This window comes from Schistocerca piceifrons, chromosome 2 (assembly GCF_021461385.2).
Source record: "Schistocerca piceifrons isolate TAMUIC-IGC-003096 chromosome 2, iqSchPice1.1, whole genome shotgun sequence".
In the NCBI taxonomy this organism is placed as follows: domain Eukaryota; kingdom Metazoa; phylum Arthropoda; class Insecta; order Orthoptera; family Acrididae; genus Schistocerca; species Schistocerca piceifrons.
The window spans coordinates 72,089,930-72,117,580 of NC_060139.1; the positions used below are offsets into that span (position 1 = coordinate 72,089,930).

At 41.6% G+C, this 27,651-nt stretch overlaps 2 protein-coding genes across 2 annotated transcripts in view; one reads left to right on the top strand and one right to left on the bottom strand.

Moving 5' to 3' along the window:
• Nucleotides 1-1,710: 1,710 nt before the first annotated feature.
• LOC124776638 (ankyrin repeat and BTB/POZ domain-containing protein 1) lies at nucleotides 1,711-3,455 on the bottom strand. The gene has a single exon (XM_047251727.1). It carries the CDS (start codon nucleotides 3,201-3,203, stop codon nucleotides 1,812-1,814), a length of 1,392 nt encoding a protein of 463 aa, XP_047107683.1. The 5' UTR covers nucleotides 3,204-3,455; the 3' UTR covers nucleotides 1,711-1,811.
• Nucleotides 3,456-3,649: 194 nt separating this feature from the next.
• The window catches only part of LOC124776639 (26S proteasome non-ATPase regulatory subunit 7), a 57,775-nt gene continuing 33,773 nt past the window's right edge, over nucleotides 3,650-27,651 (top strand). The window contains exon 1 of the mRNA XM_047251729.1: nucleotides 3,650-3,891. Within this exon, the coding sequence (XP_047107685.1) occupies nucleotides 3,717-3,891 (175 nt within the window). The 5' untranslated portion in view covers nucleotides 3,650-3,716. The remainder of the gene's footprint in view (nucleotides 3,892-27,651) is intronic.

The following is a 27,651-nucleotide window of genomic DNA, read 5'->3' on the forward strand; positions in this document are numbered from 1 at the left end:
GGTCTGTCACCACAACCAAGATTTCAGAGAGGATCAAATATCACATCCTAGTCCACTTTGCCTTATTGTGATACAACAATTGCATCTTTCATCCCTTGGTGTGAAGGCCCAACTGTTTTTCTACCTCTAAAGAATGACTGTTTAACAGAAGCTCTGCCTACTTTACTTGTGCACATGTCCCTCAACATCATGTGGTGAGTAGCAATCTATCCTGCTTCACATGGTTGTTATTTCATCCCTGATTTTTTACTATTTAAAATCGAGAAAAATTATTATTTTTTCATTACATGTGTTACAGTTACAGTTCCATGACATACCATAATTCACATCAGTTGAGACACATGCTAGAAAGGTTGTAACAGATCTAAATCCACTTAAGTACAGAAACGGCAGGTGTGTGCATGTAAATTTTCTACTTGTTTACCAAAATCTGAAACAACATTGCTAGAAACATTCACTATACAAACTATATTGCTAATAGCACGCACAATTAGATAGACACGGAATTAAAAAACGAACTTTGCAAAACTGTAAGTTTTTGTGCAAATAGCCTGTACCAACTGTTTTTCAAACAAAAATACTGTATTTCTAGCTGATCTCGCCAACAAGCAGCCCATTTAAAGCCACATGTCTACTACTGACAGACACAAAATGGCATAGGAGTTGGGGAAACTGGTTTTGCTGTATATCAGTAAAACTTAATGGGATACAGGTTACAATATATTGTCCGTTGAAGTTTTGGGGTGTGCGCGGTAACAGCTTCACATAAGCCACTGAAATTATAATGAGGTGACAATATTCAATTTGTGAAAAGTACAGGTGGTGAAAAATAACATGGGAGAATTACTAGGTATGTCATCAGACATGTCAAAATCAAGATTGGTGAAATTTTTCATGAAGAATTTGATCACAACATAGAAATTATTGCAGGTGGTGATCTGCTATGGAAAAAGTTTTTGTTGAAAATGTTCCCATTATTTCTTCTAACTTCTTAGACTTCGCACTTACGTGATGCGATTCAGTTGGTTGTTGTTACAGCAAACATTCAATTCTGTACAGCTGTAGCTGTGTGTTAGATATACAGAATAAAGCCATCAACTTTGACCAGTGATGCAGGAAACATGCAACAAACAGCACAAACAACGTGGTGACTATAACGTTATATCAGTTGTGATTTTTTTCGAATGGGGTAAGCTACGATTCATTCTGTCAACACAACCAGGTTCTTTTTAACATTTGCTGGCTTCACCAACTCTCAACCACACTGTTATCTTCCAACTTAACCTAGACCTTGGGCAAAGGTACAGATCAGTCAGTCAACACAACCAGGGTTGCTTCCCCGCCCACCCCGCCCCCCACTACTTTCATTGGCTTTGCCAACTAACAACAAAACTGTGAATATACACACCAAAACGTGCCTTCACAGTCTCAGCCATTAACATTATCTCACTGGTCAAAGCTGATTCGTATTGAATATTCCTCTTGACCGAAGATATTAATTGTACAATGCTGAGAAATTTAAAAGAATCATCACTGCATTGAATTACATGCAGTTTATAACCAGTACACTGAAAATTTCAAGCAAATGAAAGTTAAAGGAAACTACATAATGAGCATCCCTCTTTTTCTGGAATGCTTTGCAGAATACTTAAAACAGCGTGATGGAATCAATTTATCCACATCTGCTAGGATTTAGATGAAAAGCTTGACTGATCCACATTAGTTTATTTCAAATTAAAAATGTCAACATGTTTTATAAAATAAAAATCAACAAACAAAACAACAGATACAGTTGATAACAATGACTTTGATTATGCATCCAGCCCCAAGGTTTCAAGCAATTCATCAATTTCCTTCAACTTGTTATTTGCTTCAATTGTTTCACTGATACTGGCAATGTGTGAGGTGATATGGTACCTGATGTCATCAACAATAGAAATACTGTCCGTCTCTTGTCGATGTTGAATATCCATTGCATCTTGTAAAATCATCTGATGTAATGATTTATTATTCCGCATTGTGTAAATGTTCTGTGCAATGAATTTTGCACACTGGTCTTCAAGTTGTGGTAAGCCAAGCAAACGTGCTGTGTGTAAGTATGCCATCACACATTCTGTGTTCAAATACTGACCCAACAATGCTGCACAAGACTTTTTTAGACCTGGTAACAAATACATGTCAGCAGCATGTAGAAGATCCAATAAAAGGTCAGGAGGAACATTGACAGCATTGGTATATATATAATACAATACTGCTGCAAGGACTTCCACAGGCACTCCATTAATTCTTATCACTGGAACATCAAACTCGGTATCAATATTCACTTCATTGAAATGATCCTTTCTCACTAAGGTGCTAAAATATTCACTCCGGCCACAAACAAACAATTTATGACAATAAAATGAACGCCCGTCAACGTATAAACACAAATCAGCAAAGTTTTGCGGTTCATAACAGCTTACAACGTCATCAGCCATTCTTCCAAAGTCTTCTTGAAGTTGACCGGTAAGCTCAGACGATTCTAACACAATAACTTTGACATGCATACCTGGTTTGACATATTCAGAGGAAGTAACTTTTTTAAGTGCTTTCTTCAGCTCTTCTTCCAGGACAAACAGCTTGCAATTGGAACTCAGAAGAATACAATCATCCACAGAGTCCAGGTGGGTTTCTAAACGTCCTGTGTACAAGTATTGTATCAGTGCTCTAAAAGCGTTCGACTTTACTAAACTGTTCTTAATAGTCACAACTTGTCTATCTTGCCATTTGGCTCTAAACTTGTCGCAAAAGTATGCTGATCTTGAGGAAAGTATACATTTGTGCAAATGAAACTCTTCGTCGTGAACAACAAATGTTACATCGCTGTATTCACTACACTGCAAAAGGCGGCGCAAGAATTCGTCATAATAATCACGTCGCATCGTACGACTGGACAGAACTCTGTAACTTCGTAGCTTTTCCGATATTTCGTCAGTAAGTGCTGCATAAACACAACGCTCTCCATCAAAAGTATTGGCATCACAATGAGCACCATTCATTAGCAACAAGTCAACCACCTGACTGTGACCACAGAGACAAGCATAATATAACGGAGTACTATCCCATTCGTCTCTAACATTTGGATTGATGTCAGTGTTTTCTAGTAAGTACTTCACTCGCGTTGCATTTCCTTGTTTACAACATCTGAACAGTTCTTCTCTCATTATCAATACCTAATATTTACTACAAACATCACTGTGTAAACTGCACACTGTCTATCTTCCTCCTCCGAACTACTTTGACGTCAATGAAGTCCAGTGCGCATAACATCGCATTGTCAGCAGGTGTAGAACTCTAAATGACATTGTTATGCTAATTTAAGAATATTTGAATGAAGTTTTGGAAACAGAGAAGTAAAATACGTAGAATAACCTACACCAAACTGTTCTGCTCGGAATAAATTTACAGAATATAATTTACCCCTCACTATATGAAAATCGCTGGTTCAGATAAACTATGGACTACGTAAGATAATTTCAGTACCTAGAAGACAGATATTAATGTTTCTCCGGCACAGATGTGCTTTTTTAAGAAAGAAGAAAATACATTAATAATTTCAGTATACTTAGTTAACACTGACGTTGCATTTATGTGAAAATGACCCAATCGCTGTACTACTCTCATCAAAGCAGAGACAGTGGTTTCTGTGGATTCATGGTTGGCGTAACGCATTCGAAATGCCGAGTCAAGAAATAGTAACCTCAAAAGTAGTAGTACACCCATTAGTGTTACTAAGTGTTGTGGACCATTTTAATCGAATGGGAAAAATTGGAAACCAGGAGAGAGTGGTGGGTGTGTTATTAGGATCATGGAGAGCGAAAGGAGTTCTCGACGTCTCCAATAGCTTTGCAGGTTAGTCATCTAATTGTAAGAAACTTGTACTGAAAGAAGTAATGAAGTCTATGATAGCAGTCATTATTATCTAGTGAAGGGTCGGAGAAATACAAGTGCGTAGAGGAATAACAAACTGCCTGTAGATACGATTCAAAAGAGTTGTCAGAATTGACCTACTGCTTACGCTTACAGTTATTGTAGGCGTCTGGAACGCTCTCTGTTCTGTTCAATCACTGGTAATCAGTTTGCTGCTTCCTTGCTTTCATTGCACACGTAAGGCGCAGATGTTCTTGAGTTTTGTAAGAGAGATACTCCAGTTGGTTGACTAACGTGAAATCAAGGAACGACTTTGTCATATTACAACAGTGGCATCCTATTTAAGTGGCAACACACACTGTATCTAATGTTCTGTTTTCGATTTTAGTTTTTAGACCTAAATATTACATACAAACTATTAGTTCCGTTCCTAGTTTCTTTTAGAAAACCGTAATACTTTCATTTATAACACTCAGCTGCGATTGGAACTTGATTCATTGCTTCTTGAACCAGTGAAAGTAAATTAAAGCTTCCTGCTGGAAAGGGACTTTATCAGTAGACAATCGGCTCCAGACTTTTGCGACCTGACTCCGTTAATCAAAAATCGTTTGTATTGTTTTCCGTAACCTGACGACCACAAACAAAAACGATTCTAGTCTTGGAAATTCGTTTATTGGCGGGCATTATCAACTGTTGCATGTGGACACACAGTAGCATATCAGTGACACAGATGGGATTATGAGAGAAAGGGGAGGTACACTCTTGCATATGGGCTGTTTTGATATTTTAAAGGTGTATATTAAGCTGTCATATGAATCTCGGGTATCTAAGTATTTCAGTTGTAATCTTAGGTTAGGATCTACATAATTCAATAACAACTCGAAATGTATAGCTTTCATTTAGGGAAAAAATTATGTGTATAATTTATGAATAGGCCCAAGTTCCGATTTAGATTTAAGATATTTTGCCCCACCACAATGCTCCCCACATTTTAAATAAAAGTTCATCCACGAGTGTTGTTTCTTCATCTTCTTCTGGTGATCAATTTGCAGTAAAATAAATGCTAAATGTGTGATGACTGCTAAATCCTCTTGTTCCCTGTTAATATCAACTGGTGAAATTTTAGCTAAAAGACACCTTAAAACAACAAAATGAGAGCAGCCTTGACAAGTTATCAGAACCACTGCAATTCCACAGGCCGAAATAGTTGCCCCAGTCTCATGATTAATTAAGGATGAGAGGAGGCACGCAGATCCATTGGCAACCAACATCAGTTGGCTGTTGTTCGTTGGCTTTCAGTGACATCCTGTGTATGCATCTTAAGACTCTAAAGTGCAGGGTCAACTGCTGTCTCGTCTGGCTCTTCAAATCATGGGGCCACATGTGCCACACCTAGTGTTGTTTCAGGTGTTACTGTTCTGCCCTTGAAAATTTAAGTTTATTGGAGATGGCAATACAAGGCCTCACTGGGAGATAAAACATTCTTGTCCAACTTCATGAGTGGGGACTACACAAATGTCTGCCTGTCTTTATTCAATTCCTCCTTGAGTACAGTCGCTTCTGCTATCTCATTGTTGATTGCTTGTCTGACAGCTCTGTTCAGGAGATTGTAGTCTCCGAAGGCAGTATACTCAGTTTCCCACTGTTTGCAGTCACTTTCAGTGCACTCTGGAGTCAAAAGCCCATTAGAAGTTCTTTGTTTGTGAATGATTTTGTGATCTAATTCTTCCTCTGATCTTAAAATGATGAGGCAACCTCAGCTCATCTTGGATCAATAAAACTGGTTTTAGGTTCTCACTTGAGAAGACTGCACGCATTAACTTTAACCACACAGAGCAAAGTGGCACACTGGTTAGCACACTGGACTCGCATTCGGGAGGACAGCAGTTCAACCCCGAATCTGGCCATTATGGTTTATATTTTCCGTGATTTCCCTAAATTGCTTCAGACAAATGCCGAGATGGTTCCATTGAAAAGGTATGGTCAAATGCCTTCCTCATCCTCTAATCTTATGGGACCATCACTTCACTGTTTGGTCCCCTCCTCCAAATCAACCAACTAACCAACAACTTTAACCAGCCTACCCACAAGAGATCATAATATGGGACACTGTTGCAAATTTTAAGGATGTGTGCTGTTTGGACCTACTTCTTGACTCAAAATTAATCTGGTTCCCACACCTGAAAGACCTGTGAAAAAAATTATATTTTGAAATGCCTCAGTGATAGGTGCGGGGAGCTGACAGGTCCCGCCTCCTGCAGTGTAATAGGGGTATTTGTCAGGTCGCAGTTAGATTGTGGCAGTGTGGTTTATAGATCAACCCGTATTGTTTATAGATCAACCCATATTTGCTATGCTGTCCACCATGAGGGCAATTGGATACTGACAGGAGCATTTGGACCAGATTAGATTAGTTTTTTGCTCCATAGATCTGTGCTGAGGAGATCCGGGTGGATGTGGAACATGTCATTTTTTTTTTTTTTTTTTTTTTTTTTTTTAGCTGAAATAACAATACTAGTAGTATGAATATATACAATACATCATTCGTTTCTATTAAAAAATTCGTCAATGGAGTAGGAGGAGTTGGCCACTAGTAAGTCTTTCAGGCTCCTTTTAAACTGATCTTGATTTGTAACTAAATTTTTTGTGTTTGCTGGCAAATTATTGAAGATGAGTGTTCCTGAGTAGTGGACCCCTTTTTGAACTAAAGTAAGTGCTTTTAAGTCCTTGTGCAGATCATTTTTGTTCCTGGTATTGTATGTGTAAACTGAGATGTTTATTGGAAAAAGAGATATTATTTAGGACAAATTTCATTAAGGAGTAAATATACTGAGAGGCAGTAGTTAGTATACCCAGTTCTTTGAAGAGGTTTCTACGGGACATCTGAGAATTTATTCCTCAAATAATACGTATTACACACTTTCGGACTCTGAAAACTTTTGTTTGACTTGAAGAGTTACCCCAAAATATTATACCATATGACATTACGGAATGAAAGTAGACAAAGTATGCAAGCTTTTTGATTTTTATGTCGCTTATGTCTTCTAACACTCGAATTGCAAATACAGATTTGTTAAGGTGTTTCTGCAGTTCTGTGGTGTGCTCCTCCCAACTGAATTTATCATCAAGTTGTAATACCAGGAATTTAAGACTGTCAACCTCTTCTATCTGATCTTCTTCATACTTCATGCATATGCTGGGTGGAAACCTCTTACAGGTTCTGAATTGCATATTGTGAGTCTTTTCGAAATTTAATGTCAGTGAGTTGGCTTTAAACCATTTATTAATATCATTAGCAGATCTTTCTAGAACTACACTCGACATACTATTTATTGCAATACTTGTCATCTGCAAACAAAATGAACTCTGCTTCTGGCTGTGTAACTGATGAGAGTTCATTAATGTACACAAGAAAAAGCAATGGCCCTAAGATGGATCCTTGTGGGACACCACATGTAATTTCTTCCCATTCTGATGATGACTGATGACTTAATTCACTAGTCCCTTGCACTGACACCCTTTGTTTCCAGTTAGTGAGGTATGACTTTAACCATTTTGCAGCACTGCCCGTGACACCATAGAATTCTAATTTATTTAAAAGGATGTTGTGGTTCACACAATCAAATGCCTTTGACAAATCACAGAAAATACCTGCTACTTGTAATTTGTTATTTAATGAATTAAGTACATTTTCACTGTAGGTGTAAACAGCCTTCTCGATATCAGAACCCTTCAGAAATGCAAACCGTGTTCTTGATAATATGTTACTTGTGGTCAGATGGTTGAGAAGCTGCCTGTACATTACTTTTTCTAAACTTTTTGAGAATGCTGGCAAAAGTCAAATTGGTCTGTAGTTTGATGGTATCTCTTTATCCCCTTTCTTGAATAGAGGCTTAACATCTGCATATTTTAGCCAGTCAGGAAATGTTCCAGTTATAATTGACTGGTTACACAAGTAACTTAGAATTGTACTAAACTCACAAGAACATGCCTTAATTAATTTTATTGGTATTTCATTGTATCCACTAGAATGCTTTGTTTTTAAAGATTTTCTTATGAAAGTTATTTCTTATGGTGAAGTGAGTGCCATATTCAAGGGCATTATTTACTGATCCTGACAATCCCATTCTATCAGTAACTGATATAAAGTACTTGTTAAATAGATTTGCCACACTACGCCCATCGGTTACTAATGTGTCATCTACCCTTAATGCTATTTGCTCCTGTTCCTTTCTGGTTCTACCAGTCTCCTCTGTCAGTATATCCCATATTGTTTATATTTTTCCCTGACATCGCTATCTTCTTCTCGTAGTGCATTTGTTTAGATGTCTGAATTACTTTTTTAAATATTTTACAGTATTCCTTGTATTTAGCTAAATCATCAGCATTGGAGCTATTCTTGGTCGACAGATACATTTTCCTTTTTGTCTTACAGGAAATCTTTATTCCTTGTGTAATCCATGGTGTTATTATAGACTTCTGTTTAATTTGAGCAACTTTAAGAGGAAAACAGTTTTCAAACATGGTACTGCCATTGTTCATGAATGTGTTATATTTTTCATTCATGTCGTGAGCACTATAAACATCTTTCCAGTTCATATCTTTGGGCAGTTTTCTAAAACACTCAATTTTTGGTTGACTGACTACTCTCCTGTACTCATATCTAGCAGTCTTGATAATCTGCTTAGAATTTACATCTAAAACAGGGAGCTGCATGTCATGATCCGATAGTCCATTTATTACAGGTTGTATGATATGATTTTGTTCCTTTGATTTGTCTATAAAAATGTTATCAATGGCTGCCCTTGAGGATTTAGTGATCCTAGTCGGAAAGTTTACAGTGTGAGTTAGATTGAAAGACAACATTACTAACTGCAGTAAATGTTTACTGGAAGAATGCGGTAGAAAATCTGTATTAAAGTCACCAGCAATCAAAATTTCTTTGTTTCTTCCTGTTAAATAACCCAAAAGAGCTTCTAGATGATTTATGAATAGATTATAATTTCCTGCAGGTGCTTGGTAAATAGTTACTATTATATAGGATCTGTTATGGAACTCTACTTCTGTTGCACATGCTTCTAGTTGCTGCTCTAAACAGAATTTATTGATGTTAATGTTCTTGAATTTATGGCAGTTTTTAATAAATGTGGCAACTCCTCCTCCATCCATATCTACTCTGCAGAAGTAGGAGGCTAGCTTAAATCCTGAAATGTCTAACATATCTAGCCCAGTTCTGAGTCTGTGTTTAGTAAATCACCACTCTGGATTTGTTGGCACCTCCATTTGAGTTGAATGTGCCGGTCCATCCCAGTTTTTGTGGCTGCTCAGGAATTACCCCAGTGTGACAAAGTCGTTACGATAAATGCTAACAACTGCCTCATGGATCTGGTTATGTTGGATCGCTGATTACACAGCTAGGGACGGAAAAAATTGCCACCTTGTCATCTCTGATAGCCAAAAGTAATTTTAATCCTGATGCAGTGCAAGAAAATTTATACTCCAGTTTATGTTTCCTTAAATTTTAAGTATGTCCACTGTTTTATTGTTGTTTGTGTGGATGGATCCCAAGGAAATGCCCTTGATTGTTTAGCTGTTTTTCCGGGTAGGGTTTTCCAAGCCACCTTCCACAATTTAATAATTATGAGGCAGATTTATAGGGTATTATGATGGCATCGTAGTACAAAGTTTCTCCTCTGTTCTGAATCTGACAGTGCACTGAAAGTGGTCTGCTAAATACACCCAATAGACAAATTAATTCAGCTCATCCATAATTCTTGAAAGTGGCACCAACAATGAGGCAAGGAGGTGGTCTTTTGCTGGATATCTGGACACTTTGAGATACAGGGAAACGAAATAATTGACAAAGCAACCAAAGAAGCATGTCGGGATGATAATGTATGTCGATGTGCCGTCCCCCTGTATGCTTTCATCGCATTATCTGACAGAAGAACCGTGCATAAGTGCAAGACTGAATAGTTGGAGGCGGCAGATGACAAACTGCAATCATTTAGTTAGACCACACAGGCATGGTGAACTTTATGCCAGCCACACCAGTGGAAGAGGTGCTGCTCTTTAGCATATGGTTTCTTCATCCAGCATGAGTGTTTTGATTAGATTGATGCAGGGAAACAACTGGGTGTTGTGTGCTGTTCTTAGGTTAGTTAGGTTTAAGTAGTTCTAAGTTCTAGGGGACTGATGTCCATAGATGTTAAGTCCCATAGTGCTCAGAGCCATTTGAACCATTTTTTGATGCAGGGAAACAAAAACAACAGTGCTCTTAGCCCACTGTTACCCATATGGAAATTGAGTTTATTGTTCGGTTTCGTAGCCCGTGATTCTAGCTGCTGCCCTTAAACAGTTGCAGGAAACCCTTTCCTAGTTGATTATTAGACATGATTCCTTCATGATTTATCAACCAAAATATTCTGTATCTTTTGCCATCTAGTGCTTTGCATCGGAAGATAAGGTGTGGTGTGGTTTCACCTTCTTCATAACATAGTCTATTCATAGGGGCGTCTTCCTCTGCACCCATCATGTATAAGTGTTTCTTAAAGTTCCCATGGCAAGTCATAGGTCCTATCATGAGTTCAAGCCCAGGATTGCAGACCTTCTCTTAAAATATGGCCTTGGTTTATTTAGTGTGGGATGTTTTTGTTTTTGGATCTTAGTCCAATATTCTATATGCTGCCTCCTGATCCTGCCATGTGCCTGTCCTGGCCAGTCTATCAGCACGTTCATTGCCACTAATTCCTGAGTGACCAGAGACGCACAACAGGTATACCCTGTTGCTTTCCCCTAGTCTCACAAGGGCTTTGTGGCATTCTGCAGTGATCTTTAATCTCGTTGCAGGGGTTGATAGAGATTTCAGAGCTACTTGGCTGTCTGAATAAATCTAGATGCTGCAATTTCCGTGGTGCGTGCCCTTAAAGACAATGCTCTCTCTGTTCTAGGCTGTATCTTGTATATTCCAGCACCAGCACCTTAATCTGTTTTCAGCCTGTCAGTAAACCAGACTGTCTCTTGAATGTTGTTGTGGTTTGTTCTTCCACTGCTCCTTTTTTCCCTGTTATTACACTGAAAGGTTTATTGAAGCAACTGGAAGTTATTGTATGGCCAGCCAGCATTTCCCTGACCATTCCTATATTTACCACACTCACTATATTGGCGAGAGATTCTTGATATCTTGAAGGTATCCATTTATTCTCACTTCTTAACCTGCATGCTCCTGCCACTGTCTTCATTGTAAGCCAAAGATGTAATGGGACATGTCCATTGTGGTCTCCATTCCAGCATTGTATTTGATGCTAATTCTGCCAGTTGTAGCTAAGCAGGCCAGTCTCTGCATCTTGCTAAGCTCCTTAAGTCACTTCCTGTTCTACTTTATTTCACCATACTGTAGTCCCATAAATTATCATAGGTCTTATTACAGTGGTGTATATCCAGTACATACTTGTGGGATTTGGACCATAGTTTTTACGACAGGCCCATCTAGTGCTTATAAGAGTACTTTTTGCCTTGGAACATAGATTGAGGTCACGGTATAGCAGTAGGCACTTATACAGATGGCAGTAGTTTCGCATGCTCGAGATACAGAAGGGCAGTGCATTGGCGGAGCTGTCATTTGTACTTAGGTGATTTGTGTGAAAACCTGTCTGATGTAAGTATGGGCAGGAGTGGAATTAATAGACCTTGAATGGAGAATGATAGTTGGAGTTAGCTGTGTGGGACATTACATTTTGGAAATTGTTATGGAATTCAATATTCCATGATCCACAGTGTCAAGAGTATGCCGAGAATACCAAATTTCAGGCATTACCTTTCACCACAGACAACACAGTGGCAGACAGTCTTCACTTAATGTCCGAAAGCAATGGCATTTGTGTAGAGTTGTTAGTGATAACAGACAAGTAACACTATCTCAAAAACACACAGAAATCAATGTAGACACAAAAGGGATGTATCTGTTAGGAAAGTGCAGCAAAATATGGTGTTAATGGGCTGCTGTGGCAGCAGACAATAGGTGCGAGTGCCTTTGCTAACAGCACGACATTGCCGGCAGTGCCTCTCCTCGGCTTGTGACCATATCAGCTAGACCCTAGACAACTGAAAAATCGTGGCGTGGTCACATGAGTCCTGGTTCCTGTCGTTAAGAGCTGATGTTAGGGTTTGAGTTTGGTGCAGACCCCACAAAACCATGGACCCAAGTTGTCAGCAAGGCACTCGCAAGCTGATGGTGGCTCCATAATGTTGTGGGCTGTGTTTACATAGAATGAACTTGGTCCTCTGATCCAAATGAACTGATCATTGACTGGAAATGGCTATGTTTAGCTATTTGGACGCCATTTGCAGCCAGACATTCACGGAATTCGTGTTCCCAAACAATGATGAAATTTTATGTCTGACAGTGTGCCTTGTCACAAAGTCACAGTCGTTCATGATTGGTTTGAAGAAAATTCTAGACAATTCGATAAAATGATTTGGCCAACGAGATTACACGACATGGGACATAATTGAGAGACCAGTTTGGGCACAAAATCCTGCACTGTCAACACTTTCGTAATTACAGGTGGCTGTTGAGGCAGCATGGCTCAATATTTCTGCAGAGGACTTCCAACAACTTGTTGAGTCCATGCCATGACAAGTAGCTATTCTACGCCTGGCAAAAGATTGTCCAACACAATATTAGGAGCTCTCATGACTTTTTGTCACCTCAGTGAATATTCTTTATGTGAGGGGTCCACAATAGTTTCACAACCTTGGTTATCCCTAGATACTTAATACTCACTATCCCATCTATTGATAGAGTTGGATTGAGGAGGTTGAAATTCCAGTATGTGTACTGGATATGCTTCCTCATAAATGGTGCTACAACAGTTTTCTTGAGACTGACACATCTATTTCCTGCACCAGTTTTGCACAGTAGTCAGTGTACATTGTGCTGTTCTTCTAATAGTACTAGCATATTTGTCATTTATTATAACCAAATCATCTGTGTATCCTTGGCAAAAGTAGCCTCTAGGACTTAACTCTTCAATGAGTTCATTAACCACTATGTTCCACAGAAGTGGGGATTAAACCCATCATTGCATACACACCCTGGTGGTGTTGATCATCATTTTCTCATTCATCGTGGTTGCATCTACCTTTCTTCTTCTTAGAATGATCTTAATTGACCTGCATATGGTGGCCTCAGTGCCATGCTCTTGTGCAGCTGTAACCACGGATTCAAAGGTTGTATTGTTAAAGCCCCCTCAATAAATGGGAAGATACAAAGAGCAGTTCCCTGACACTGTAGAGCTTTTTCTTTCACGTTTCCAAATGGTTGATGAAGTGCTGTTTCAAATGATTTGCCTGGTTGATATGCGGAGGAACTTCATTTAACCTCTTTTCCTAGCGTGCACGTTAATCAGTTTTTCTAATTTCTTTAGAAGCAGGGAGGAAGGATGGATAGGACAGGTCTCATATCCTTAGCACTGTATGATCAGTTTTCTCTGGCGGCTTTGTAATGGAAACAACCTTCATTGTCCTCCAAGTATTAGGAGGCTGAGGCCAGATGGTCTATACAGGAATCCAGTTAAAATCCTCTCCTGCTTGTTGCAGTAGAACTGGAAAGATTCCATTTGAATGTTGTGACTTGAATGGTTGAAACATTCCCACTGCTCACTGGGCTTTTTGAATTCGGCAAATTCTCCGACAGAATCCCAGTTTTCCCATTGATTACCCGTAAACCATTACCTCTCAGGGACCGACATCTGGTTTATGTTGTCTGCCAGAGTGCATTGAGGGAATTGAGCATTGAGGAACATATCCAACAGCTCACTCACTGTCCTTGCACACCCATCATTCGTGTTCCATTGAGTACCTCCTGGATTATTGATATTCTGGTGAGGATTTTGTGAAGTTTGTCACAAGTAGCTGTACCTTTTATTTCATCACAGAATACCATGACGATAGCTTATATTTGACAAGGGCCTCCCAATATTTTGCTCATTGTCCTTTCTTTCTTACAAGGCTGAACAATATTGCTATCTACTTCCGTTGCTATTCCAGTTTGTTGTTCCACCAAGGTGCATTTCTGTTTGTGCACTTCTTTGAGAGTATGCAGTTTACTAAATACGAGGCCATAACGGCAGATGTCGTACATCTGCCATTTCCTCAAAATCTACTGGGTTTCTTATTGAAGTTCTGATTTCAGACAAATGTGAGTTTTGATTTTTCCTATGTGAGTCCCAATCTGATTTCCTAGGGTTCCTGTAGGCCATGGTCTGTTTAACACTCATTTCAAACTCAGTATACAAGCATAATGTAATTGGGTGGATTAAAAAAAAATCTGCTAACTAAGTAGCAGCAGTAGAGCCCACATATAAAGATATTTAAATTTGCAACTTGTAATTTGTAAGCTTTTGGAGCCAGTGTCTCCTTGTGGCAGTGGGGTTGAAGGGGATGGGAGAGGGGTGATGGAAAAGGACTGGTGAGGCATAGGGCATTGGGAAAGTGTAGAAAAGTCACCAGGAATCCTGGATCAGGGGGGACTTACTGGATGGGATGAGAAGGAAAGACTAATTGTTCGGGAATCCACTGGATGAGATTTGAAAACCTGAGAAATTTAAGGGGGGAGATAGAAAAGTCAGAAAATAGAAGATATAGAAAGAGAAAAGGGAGTGAATAAAGGGTTAGTTACTGAGAAGAAGTGTTGAGACTGAAGGAATTAACGTAAATTAAGGCCAGGTGAGTGGCAAAAAGCAAAGGACATGTTGTAATGCCAGTTTGCACCTGCAGAGTTCAGAGAAGCTGGTGTCTGGGAGGAGAATCCAGATGGCATGTGTAGTGAAACTGTCATTGAGGTCATGACTGTCATGTTGTAGAGCATGTTCTGCAGCAGGAAATTGTGTGTTGCCAGTAGGCACCCTTTGCATATGTCTTTTCATCTTAATGGATAATTCGGTGGTAGTCATGCCAATGTAAAAGACCGAGCGGTGTTTGCATAACAGCTGGTACAAGGCATGTGTTGTTACACAGGTGGCTCTCTCCGTGTCAGTGTGTTTTACCAATTATAGGGCTGGTATAGTCGGGCAGTGGGGATGGTCACAGGAGTAGAAGCTTAGGGTATGGAAATGTGCAGAAAGAGCATAATGTCTGACAAGGGTATTGTGGATATTGGGAGAGCAGTGAAAGCTGTTGTAGGTATGATGGGCAAAATGTTTGACAGAATGGACATCATTTCAGGGCATGATTTTAGAAAGTCATAACTTTGTCGAAGTAGCTGATTAATACAGTAAAGTCTGGATAATACTGAGTAACAAGAGCTTTACTCCTAATTTTTTGGAGGGATCAGCAGTATTAGGATTGGATGTGATGGCCCAGAAAATCTGCTTTTGAAAGGAAGAGCCACCTGTTAAATGACGTCATGTACCACCTCTTATGTAAACACTGTTTGGTCTTTTACATTGGCACAACTACCACAAAGTTACCAGTTGGGTTGCATGGATGTAGGCAGAGGTTGTATACTGGCAATACACAGTACACAGCATTTTGTCGCAGAACGTGCTCTACAACATGACTGTTATGACCTTGGTGCATGTTCACCACACGTGCCTTACCTAGTGGTGTAAAACGCCTGGGGATTTATAAGTTGGGGCAGATGCCCATGATAAATTCCTGCACAAATGCCCAAAATTCATTAATGCCTGGACATTTATGGATTTAAAAGATTAACTGATAAGCAGCACTTATAAGAAATTTTAAGCTGATATTTTTTATTGGTCAAGGTGTTTAGCAACACTGCTTCTCTGGTGGTTGTGTAAGTAAGTTGAAAATCTGCTTGAGAATTAAGGGAGAATTATTAAGGAAAATAAACTGCACTGCAGACATAACTTTTTAAATCTTTAATGAGGCGAATTTTATCTTCACAGCAATGTAGTCATATGAAAGTAGACGAAGAAAGGAACAAAATAGAAAACTAGTCTGCCTCAAATTTGGCTGCATCTGACAATAAAGCATCCCCCCCCCCTCTCCCACTGAAAACAGAGCAACATTTAAGAATACATTTGTCAACAAGAAACACATGCCAGGTGTTTAATATATTCAGTAATAATTTTGTTCTCGTAATCATTGATCAATAATATTCAGAGATGTGACCTGTATTATGAAGTGTGTTACATTATAAAGTGACGACATAAGAACAATGTTGTTTTCTGTTACTGGCTGTCACTACACACGTGGAGATCCTGGTGACCCCTGAGGCACCAAATCTTCACAGGCATTGTGCCACAGAACCTATGTCAGTGGATCCCCTGACATCTCAACCGGTGGCAGTACATGACCCTGGGAAATAACCTGCCTCCCTCCTCTCCCCCCTCCCTCCTGGTCGCTTCATGCCCCCGCAGTTTTCAGACAGTCTTATCTTCCAATGGAATTGTAACAGACTTTTCCACCACCTGGCTGAGCTCCGGCAACTTTTAAGCACATACCCTGCATTTTGTATTTCCATCTAGGAAACATGGGTTCTAGCAACTTGGATCCCTGCCCTTCGTGGCTACTGAGGTTATTTTAAGAACCATACCGACTATGAGATAGTTTCGGGTGGAGTTTGTACGTATGTGCTGGACTCTACATACAGTGACCTTGTGCCTCTTGATACTGCATTGGAGACTGTAGCTGTTTGGGTACTCGCACATCAGGATTTTACCATCTTTTGTAATGTTTCTCTCTCCCCTGATGAAGACACATCCCAAGATGTACTGCTGCATTACTCTCTCAGCTTCCCCCACAATTCCTAGTCTTGGACGACTTCAACACCCATAACCCTTTGTGGGGTGGAACAATTACCAGTGGCCATGATAAAGATATCAAAACTTTACTGGCACAACTTGATATTTGGCTCTTGAACTCTGGATGCCCCCACACACTTCAGTGTGACACATGGGACTTATTCGACCATTGATCTTTCCTTTTGCAGTCCTGGTCTTGTACCATCTATCCACTGGAAGGTCAACGATGACTGTCGCGTAGCTTCGCTGCGAAGGTTCGCAGGAGAGCTTCTGTAAAGTTTGGAAGGTAGGAGACGAGGTACTGGCAGAAGTAAAGCTGTGAGGACGGGGCGTGAGTCGTGCTTGGGTAGCTCAGTTTGTAGAGCACTTGCCCGCGAAAGGCAAAGGTCCCGAGTTCGAGTCTCGGTCCGACACACAGTTTTAATCTGCCAGGAAGTTTCATAAAAATCACTGTCAGTTATTTCATAAACAGCAATTTCATCTTTCATTTCTGTAACATATGGAAGTCATGAAATCGAAGATACTCATTTCTGATAAAGCACGCTCTTACATGTAAATAACAATGAATATAACAGAAAAATGCGCAACTTTGATGATTAATGAAGTCTCAGAAAGCATTACAAACACAAAGAGGAGAAAAAAAAAAAAATTTGATAACCAGCGGTAGGTGAGACCACAACCTTTGACACGGCAGTTTGTTGCCTTACCTACTGTGCTTCAACAACTTACTGGTCTGCAGCACTTTATTCCACGTAATTCCAATCATGAGAGACACAGGCTGACTTTGTTGCCGAATGATGTAGGCGTAAGCCGTAAATGCATGAAATTTTGGAACATTTCCACTGTCAAGCTTCAAAAATTTCCTTTGCATTATTACTTAAGTTTTAAATGCATTAATAAGTAAACAATTTGCAGAAAAAAGTACATGAAGTCACTAGTAATTTCGTGATATATGTAAGTGGATCTGACCTTTTGAAATTTGATTATTTTTTTAAACTCTTAATTATGTAAAAATAACAGGTACTTTGTGAGAATATTGACGGAAACTGTTTTTTTTATGTTATTATCATTCACAGTAACAACAATATGAACCATATTTCTAACAAAGGAAAATGGTCTATTATGAACTCACTTTTCACCCATACGTGTGCTGGTGATTCTTCAATAACACAATCCCTAAATCCGAAGAACAAATTCTTGGTGTAAGTAAACCACACCGAACCAAACGAGAGGGCCATACCGAAATCCAAAACCTCTAGGTACAGGTGTCAAAAAATTGGCAGGAGGACCAATTGGTAACAGGTCTCAGAAGCTTACTGAATAGTAACTTCGCATAAAGAACCGAGAATGACGTCACTACCGAGGCTAACCTACTGCACCGATTGGTATGAATGATATAGAATAGGGCCCCTGGACAGCCGCTCAGATGGGTTCTCTGTAATTGTGACTGTGATGGGTTCACCTCTGCTGTCATCCTTAGCTCCCCATCACAAGGCAGTATCAATGCAGCTGTTCAAGATAAAATGGTAACCATTCTGTTGGCAGCCAACCATGCCATCCTCTATTCCCCCCTTCCCTCCCCGCCATCGGAAGGTGGTACCCTGGTGCACCCCAGAGATTGCTGCAGCCATTAGAGATCATAGGCGGGCTATCCAACACCATAAGTGGCACCCTTCATTGGAGTATCTCATTGCCATTGAATGGCTCCGCACCCATGTTTGCTACCACATAAAATGATGAAAGCAAAAATCCTGGGAACATTAAGTTTCCACCATTGGATCACATACCTCCCTATCATAGGTATAGGCAAAGATCAGATGACTCTATGACTTGCAGCTCCCTGCAGGTGTACCAAGTATTTCCTTAGATGGTGCCATTTATACTAATCCAGATGCTGTTGCCGAGCATTTTGCTGAACATTACGCTTGCGCATCTGCGTCTGAGAACTACCACACCACCTTTCGGCTCATAAAATAGCAAGTGGACTGAATGTGCTTGTCTTTTACTACCTGCCACCTGGAGCCATATAATGCTCCATTCAGTGAATGGGAACTCTCTAGTGTCCTAGCCCATTGCCCTGATACGGCCTAGGGTGAGGCTGCAGTCACAACCAAGTACTGAAATATCTCTTCATGGATTATCAGCATCACATCCTTGCCCTCTGTAATTGGATCGGGAATGTTGGTAAGTTCCCATCTCAATGGTTTGAAAGCGCAGTAGTTCTGGTACAGAAACCTTTTAAGAACCTTTCAAGATGGACAGGTGTCATCCAGTCAGCCTTACTGACATTCACTTTAAGTTGCTGAAATGCATGGTGATGAAGCAGCTGTGTTGGCTCCTTGAGTCTCCAGGCCTTTTTGCTGCATCTCAGGGCAGTTTTCGCAAAGGCCATTAAACTGGGGATAATTTGGTTCACCTGGAGTCCACCATCGAGATGACCTTCGCATGTCATCAGCACCTCATTGCTGTCTTTTTCGATCTACATAAGGCTTACAACACAGTGTGGTGTCACCACATGCTTACTACATTACATGAGTGGTATCTCTGGGATCCACTCCCAATTTTTGTCAAGAACTTCCTGTCACACTGTACATTCCAGGTTCAATTGGGCACTTTTGTCAATCTCCCCGCCCCCATATACAAGAGAACATGGTTCCGCAGGGCTCTGTATCAAGCGTTGTCTCTTTCTGGGCCGGCCGCGGTGGCCAAGCAGTTCTAGGCACCTCAGTCGGGAACTACATGGCTGCTACGGCCGCAGGTTCGAATCCTGCTTCAGGCGTGGATGTGTGTGATGTCCTTAGTTAGATTTAAGTAGTTCTAAGTCTAGGGGACGGATGACCTCAGGTGTTTAGTCCCATAGTGCTTAGAGCCATTTGAACCATTTTTTCTCTTTCTGGTGACCGTCATGGTCTTGTAGTGGCTGTGGTGTCTTTGTATTATTGCTCCTCTAGTACGGTTGTTGCCGAGTGTCGCCCACAGGGTGCCATACGAAAGGCACGGTCATTTTTTCTCACCCACGTCTTATGGTTTTCAACCACCAAGACCTGTATTATGCACTTCTGTCGCCATTGTATGCCCACCCACACCCAGAGCTTTACCTAGACAATCAGTAACTACCTGTAGTTGAGATACCACTTTCAAATCTTAGATTCCCACCAGCTGAGATGCAGATTGCTCTACCCTTCTGTGGCTCTAAGAAGCCCTGATTTTCTCCTGCCTTGATTAGGGAAGTCTTGCGTATGGTTCAGCATCACCCTCAGCATTGCAGATACTGGATCACATTCATCATTGTGGGGTCCAACATGCAATAGGAGCCTTCCGAACTAGTCCTGTCAACAGTCTACTAGTCGAGGCTAGAGTCCTTCCATTACCTATCAGGTGCCACAGCTAAATTATGGTATATGCGTTAATAGCTTCCATGAGCATCCCAATTACTGTGTCCTTTTCCGTGGAAGGGAATTCCATTTCCCACAACAGGGACCCAGAATTGGGTTTACAATTGCTGAATGCCTCAAGTGTCTGTTTGGAACTGCAAATTCCTCCACTGTTGCCTTTGGTCAGGGAGACATAGCATCTGCCCTAATGGTTTGTGCCATGACCTCAGATTTGCCTCAGTCTCCTTTGCTCCAAAAGATTCCATTGACCCCACAAATTTTTGCCGCCTGTTCTTGGTTGTCCTTGAGAAGTATCCGGGTTTGGAAGCAGTACTCACCAGTGGCTCAACAGTCGAAACAGGCATTGCACACACGCACACACATGCACAATATAGTGAATTCCACTCTCTGCCAAATGGCTGCAATGTCTTCACTACTGAATTGATGGCCATTAAATTAGCCCTTATCCATGATCGTTCTTGCACTGGCAAGAGTATCCTCCTCTGTAGTGATTCCTTGAGCAGCCTTCAGGCTATAGACCAGTGCTACTCTCGTCACCCACAGGTTACTGCTATCCAGGATCTTGTCTCCTTGACCTTGAGCAAACTGGGCGGACAGTCATTTTCGTTTGGACCTATGGTCATGTTTTGATTTCAGGAAAAGAATGAGCTGACGGGTTGACCAAGCTTACCACCAGGATGCTGATTCTGGAAAAGGGGGTTCCCGAGCTGGAGCTTCAGATATTCCTGTGCCATCGATTGCTGGAAGTTTGGAACTAGGAATGATCTATCCTGATCTCCCCAAACAAATTGAAGACAATTAAGGAGACCATGAACACGTGGCAGTCTTCCCTGTGTACTTCTCACAGGGAATCCACCATCCTCTGTAGACTCCGCATTGGTCACACTTGGCTGACCCATTACCACATTTTCAGACATGAGGATAACTGTCACTGCCATTGAAGAGCTTGCCTGATGGTGGCCCATATAGACTGTCCTAATTTGTCTGCTTTCAGACGGCTTCTGAATCTTCCAGATACGCTCCATCCAGTGCTAGCAGATGACGCCAACTTGGCTGACTTTGTTTTATGTTTTGCCCATGGAGGTGGTTTCTATTCATTCCTGTTAGGGCTTTTTGGCGTCATTGACTGCCTATAGCATTGGTGCGGCACATCCCCTCCCTCCACCTCATCACCCCACCCCCCACCCTTAGCAGCCCTTGCTGTGTGGCCCAGCCTACCCTCTGCCCTTTCCACCTTCTTAATCACTTTATACTTTTTCATTCCTTTGTTTTAATGCCTCTTCTTGACAGATCTTTCAACAACTTGTCTGTGCTTTTTTTTCTGGGCTTTATTTCTGTTTTTTATTGTTTTGGTTACACTTAGGCTTTCCAGATTTGCCTTTTGCCTCCTCCCTTTGATGACTGCTCCTGGTTTGTTACGTAACAGATGAAGGGACTGATGACCCTGCAGTTTAGTCCTATTCATTCCAAACCAACCAGCCATCCGTGGCTGCAGCGTGATCCTGGTGGCCCCTGAAGCTCCAGATCGCACCACACAATGTGTCTCAGGACCTATGTCTCTTGATACCATACCCTCTCATCCTCCTTGGTCCCTTCATTCCCTCGTGTTATTCTGACAGCACGATTCTCTAGTGAAATTGTAGCGGTTTCTTCCACCACATGGCTGCACTATGATATCTCTTATGCTCCTCCCCTGCTTTCTGCGTTGCCCTTCAAGAAACTTAGTTTCCAGGAACTTCTGCCCTTCTTGGCTACCGGAGATATGTTAAGAATCATGCCTATTGTGATAAGGTGTCAGGTAAAGTTCACACGTGTAGTCTGAACTCTTTATATAGTGAACTTGGGCCTCTTGATACAGATTTGGAGACGGTGGCTTTTAGATTAAGAGCATTCAGGATTTTACCGTCTGTTATGTATATCTCCCTTGCGATGATGGAGTACCTCACAATGTATTGTCTACATTTGTTTCTCAGCTCCCCCCAACCTTTCCTAATTTTGGGCAACTTCAGTGTCCATAACTCTTTGTGGGGTGGAACCACAAATACTGTCTGTGATAAATACATCAAAAAGTTACTGGGAGATCTCAAGCTCTGTCTCTTGATTATTGGTGCCTCCACTCACTTCATTGTGGCACATGGAACCTATTTGACTATTGATCTTTCAGTTTGCAGCTCTGGTCTTCTCCCATCCATCCACTCAAGAGTCCACAATGACCTGTGTCGTGGCAACCATGTTTTCCTGACCCTCCCTCAGCATCACTCCCCTGGGTGCCCACCTAGATGGGCTCTCCACGATGCTGACTGGGATCTTTCGTCTCTACTATTCTGAGCTACCTGCTAAATGGGAGCATTGATGAGGCTGTCCAGAATGCAACAGCAGTCGTTCTGTCGGCAGACAGTTTGGTGATTCCCTATTCTTCAGGATCCCCCCATCGGAAGGTAGTACCTTGGTGGACCTTGGAAATTGCTGAGGGCCATTAGAGATCGTAGGTGGGCTCTCTAATGTCATAAGCAGCATCCAGCAATCGAGCACCTCATTGCCTTTAAATGGCTCTGTGCTTGGCTCTGCCATTTAATAAAACTATGGAAGTAAGAATGCTGGGAATGGTACATTTCAACCATTGGACCACGTATACCTCCTTCACAGGTCTGGGCAAAGATCAGGTGCCTTTGTGGACACCAGGCTTCTGCAGGTGTTTGGTCTTTCATTGTACAGTGTTGTTTTCACTGACTCAGGTGACATAGCCAAACATTTTGCTTTGCATTATGTTTGCACCTCTGCCTCTTGAACTTTGTAGCCCTATAATGCTCCATTCAGTGACTGAGAATTTTTCAGTACCCTAGCTCTCTGCCCTGATACAGCCCCAGGATCAGACCAAATTCACAACCAAATGCTCAAACATCTATCACTGTATTATCACTGTCACCTCCTTACCATCTTCAACCATATCTGGAGTGAGGGTGAGTTCCAGCCTCAATGGCAAGAAAGCACCGTTGTCCTAGTCCTGAAACTGGGTAAGCATCCCTTAGAGAGGGACAGCTGTTGCCCAATTAGTCTCACCAATGTTCTCTGTAAGTTGCTCAAACACATGAGCCAATGGCTGTATTGGCTTCTTGGGTCTCAGGTAATTTGGTTTTCCTAGAGTTTCCCATCCAGATAGCTGTTGAGCAATGTCAGTGCCTTATTATTCTCTTCTTCGACCTGCAAAAGCTTATGACATCACAGAGTGACACTACATCCCTGTTACCTTACATGAGTGGGGTCTCCAGTGCCTGCTTTCAATTTTTGTCCAGATCATCTTGCCACAATGTACTTTCCGGGTTCAAGTTGGTACTTCCCACAGTATCCTCCACATACAAGAAAATGGGCCCCCACAGGGCTCTGTATTAAGTGTTCCTCTCCTTTTAGTGACCATCAATGGTCAAGCAGTAGCTGTGGGGTCTTCAGTGTCACCCTCGCTGTATGCTGACAATTACTGCTTTTACTATTGTTCCTTTAGTGTCAGTGTTACTGAATGGAGCCTTCAGGGTGCCACTTGAAAGGTGCAGTCGTGGGCCCTCACCCATAGCTTTTCAGTTTTCCCCCACAGAGACGTGCATCATGCACTTCTGTCACTGTTGTACTGTTCGTCCACAGCTAGAACTTTACCTCAACAGCCAATTGTTGTATGTGGTGGAGACATATCGCTTTTTGGGACTGGTATTCAGTGCCTGGGTGACAGTTACAAAGCCCTGATCCTGTCCCATCTTGATTATGGAAGTCTGGCATATGGTTTGGCATCGGCCCCAGCATTGCAGTCACTGGAGCTGATACATCACTGTGGGGTCCGACTGCCACAAGAGTCTTTACAACTAACCCTGTGAACAGCCTGCTTGTGGAGGCTGGGATCCCTCACTACTAATTACGTGCCAACAACATGGTCTTTCGTTACCTGTTCTTTACTGTCCTCAATGCATTTCTGTGTTCAGAAGTGGTATACACTGATGGCTCAATGGTCGATGGATGAAGCGGTTCTGCATACAAACATGCAAGGTGCGATGAACTATGCTCCCTGTCGAATGGATGCAGTGTCTTCACTGCTGAATTGTGGCCATCGAACAAACCCTAGGCCATTCTCATTCTTGCTTTGGCAAGATGCTTCTAATCTGCAGTGAGTCCCTTAGCAGCCTTCAGGCTATAGACCACTGCTACCCTCGTCACCCATTAGTCACAACTATCCAGGATCTTCTTTCTGACCACCATCAAGCTGGACGTCTTTGTTTGGATCCCTGGATATTTTGGGATCTTAGGGAATGAACATGCTGACCACTTGGCAAAGTTGGCTACAAGGATACCTATTTTAGAAATGGGTCTCTCAGATCTGGACCCTCAGTCGACCCTCCGCCATCAATTTTTGGAGGTCTGGAACTTGGAATTGTCTGCTCTGGACTCCCCAAATAAACCAAGGGCAATAAAGGGGATCACAGCCATGAGCATTCTTCCATTGTGCTTCTCGCAGGGAATCCGCTGTCCTTTGTCTGCTATGCCGTGGCCAAACTTGGCTGACCCATAGCCACATTCTCCGATTTGAGGAACCAATTTACTGCCAATGTAGTGCTCACCTGACGGTAGCCCACATCGTACTAGATAGCTTAAATTTGTCTGCTTTTCAGCGATATCTTAACCTACCTGACACACTACCTATGGTGCTAGTGGATGATGCCAAAGTGGCTGACCTTGTTTTATGTTTCACTCACGAAGGTGGTTTCTACTTGTCTCTGTGAGGTGGAGCACTTTGACCTCATTGACCGCCTAAGGGGTTGGAGGGGCACCCCTCACTGTTCTGGCCCATGGGTCCCAAGCAGCCCTTGCCCCATGGTCTGGCTTGGCCCCTACCCTTTCCACCTTCTTTTTCTCCTATTCTTTTATGTTTGCTGTTGTTAATGTTTTATCTTTCCTAAAATGTTATTGTCCTATCTGTGCTGCTCGTTTTCTTTCAGTAACAGACGGTGAGGCAGTGCTGGTGAGATGCAGAGGCTGCGTCTCCCACTGCATACCATGCTCCAGTGACCTTCAACTGCATTCTGGGCAGAGTGGCTCATCCAGCATACGCCCTCTACTTCCCTCATACTTCTCCTTGATTTTATCTGTATGATCTCACAGTTTCGTCTCTCTCAACTCGCTCAACAACCAACTAATCTGTCTGTGGTGAACAGAGCTGGGTGCAGACATGTACTGCCATGCTGTTAGTGTACCCGTCTTCATTCACAAGATATGCTGGTTCCAATTAATTTTCCAATTAAAATTTCTCACATAGATTAATAATCAAAGTTATGATCATGAAAGTAGCTCCGTCGATGTGTCATAACAAGACAACAAATTGAGTGCTCGATGTCTTTGGGGGATGAACATTTTAAAGGTTCTAAGTCACTTGGTGCATTAGTTATATTAAAATCTATTTGAGTCCCTATCTCAAGCAATGGAAAGTCCAGGGTGGAATGTGACAATATAATGAAAAGCATAGTTGCCATATCTACATCTACACGATTACTCTGCTGTTCACAATAAAATGTCAGGCAAATGGTTCAGTGAACCGCCTTCAACCTGTCTCAATACCGTTCCACTCTCAAATGGCGTGTGGGAAAAATGAGCACTTAAATTTTTCTGTGGGAGCCCTGATTTATCTTTTTTTATTGTGATGATCATTTCTCCCTATGTACGTGGGTTCCAAAAGAATGTTTTCACAATTGGAGGAGAAAACTGGTGATTGAAATTTCATGAGAAGATCCCATCACAACAAAAAATGCCTCTTTTTTAAATGATTGCCACTCCAATTCACATATCATGTCTGTGGCACTATCTCCCCTGTTTTGCGATAGTACAGAACAAGCCACCCTTCTTTGAACTTTTTTGATGTCATCTGTCAGTCTCACCTGATTTGTATCCCACACCGCACAGCAGTACTCCAGAATGGGGTGGACAAGCAGTCTCTTTAGTAGACCTGTTGCACCTTCTAAGTGTTCTGCCAATGAATCGCAGTTTTTGGTTTGCTCCATCCAAAACATTATCTATGTTATTGTTCCAATTTAGGTTATTTGTAATTGTAATCCCTAACTATTTAGTTGAATTTACAGCTTTAAGATTTGTGTGACTTATTGCGTAATCAAAATTTAGCAGATTTCTTTTAGTACTCATGTGAATAACTTCACACTTTTCTTTATTCGGGGTCAGTTGCCACTTTTCGCACCATACAGGTATCTTAACTAAATCATTTTGCAATTCTTTTGGCCATCCGATGACTTTACAAGATGGTAAATGACAGCACCATCTGCAAACAATCTAAGAGGGCTACTCAGATTGTCTGCTATGTCGTTAATATAGATCGGGAACAGTAGAGGGCCAATAACACTTCCTTGGGGAACGTGTGATATTACTTCTGTTGTACTCGATGACTTTCTGTCTATTACTACGAAATGTGACCTTTCTGACAAGAAATCATGAATCCAGTCGCACAATTGAGGCGATATTCCGTAGGCATGCAGTTTGGTTGGAAGATGCTTGCGAGGAACTGTCAAAAACCTTCTGAAAATCTAAAAATATGGAATCAATTTGACATCCCCTGTCGATAGCACTCATTACTTCATGTGTATAAAGAGCTAGCTGTGTTTCACAAGAACGATATTTTCTGAATCCATGCTGACCACGTGTCAATAAATAGTTTTCTTCGAGGTAATTCATAATGTTTGAACACAGTACATGTTCCAAAACCCTACTTCAAATTGATGTTAGTGATATGGGTCTGTAATTCAGCAGATTACTCCTATTTGCCTTTTTGGGTATTGGTGTGACTTGAGCAATTTTCCAGTCCTTAGATGTGGGACATTCGGTGAGCGAGCGTTTGTTTATAACTGCTAAATATGAAGCTGTTGTGTCAGCATAGTCTGGAAGGAACTGGACTGGTATACAATCTGGACCGAAGGCCTTGCCTTTATTAAGTGATTTAAGCTGCTTTGCTACACCAAGGATATCTATTACTTTGTTTCTAATCTTGGCAGTTGTTCTTGATTGGAATTCAGGAATATTTACATCTTTGTGTTTGGTGGAGTAGTTTCGGAAAACCATGTTTAATAACTCTGCTTTAGTGGCACTGTCATTAGTGACTTCGCCATTGTTATCATATAGTGTGAAGATATTGATTGCGTCTTGCCACTGGTGTGCATTATCCCCCTGACCACACAAGGCTCGCTCTGCTGATGCCTGCACAGTTAACTCCCCACGTATGCCAAGGAGTTGATGCTCGTCACCCTGGGGCATTGGGACTCCCGGCAATGGCCATCCTGCCAGGTGGCCTTTTCGGTGACTGGGTGGCACCTGTGGAGAGGGCCCCTGGTTGGAGTGTGTGGCATCAGGGCAGATGGCAGGCCATGAAGTGTAGTATGTCATCTCTTGCTGGTGGTCGAACACCACCAGTCTCTAAGCGGTCAAGGTCTGACTTCAATGCTAAGAAATACGACCCCAAATTGCCCCCTCCCCCCTCCTCCCCCCGCCATAGCCAAACAGGCTATGCAGAAACCGCTTTTGGAGATGGGCATCTCTGA

Excerpts from the sequence above, each read along its gene's own strand:
- LOC124776638 (XM_047251727.1), bottom strand. The coding sequence starts at position 3,203 with ATGAGAGAAGAACTGTTCAGATGTTGTAAACAAGGAAATGCAACGCGA.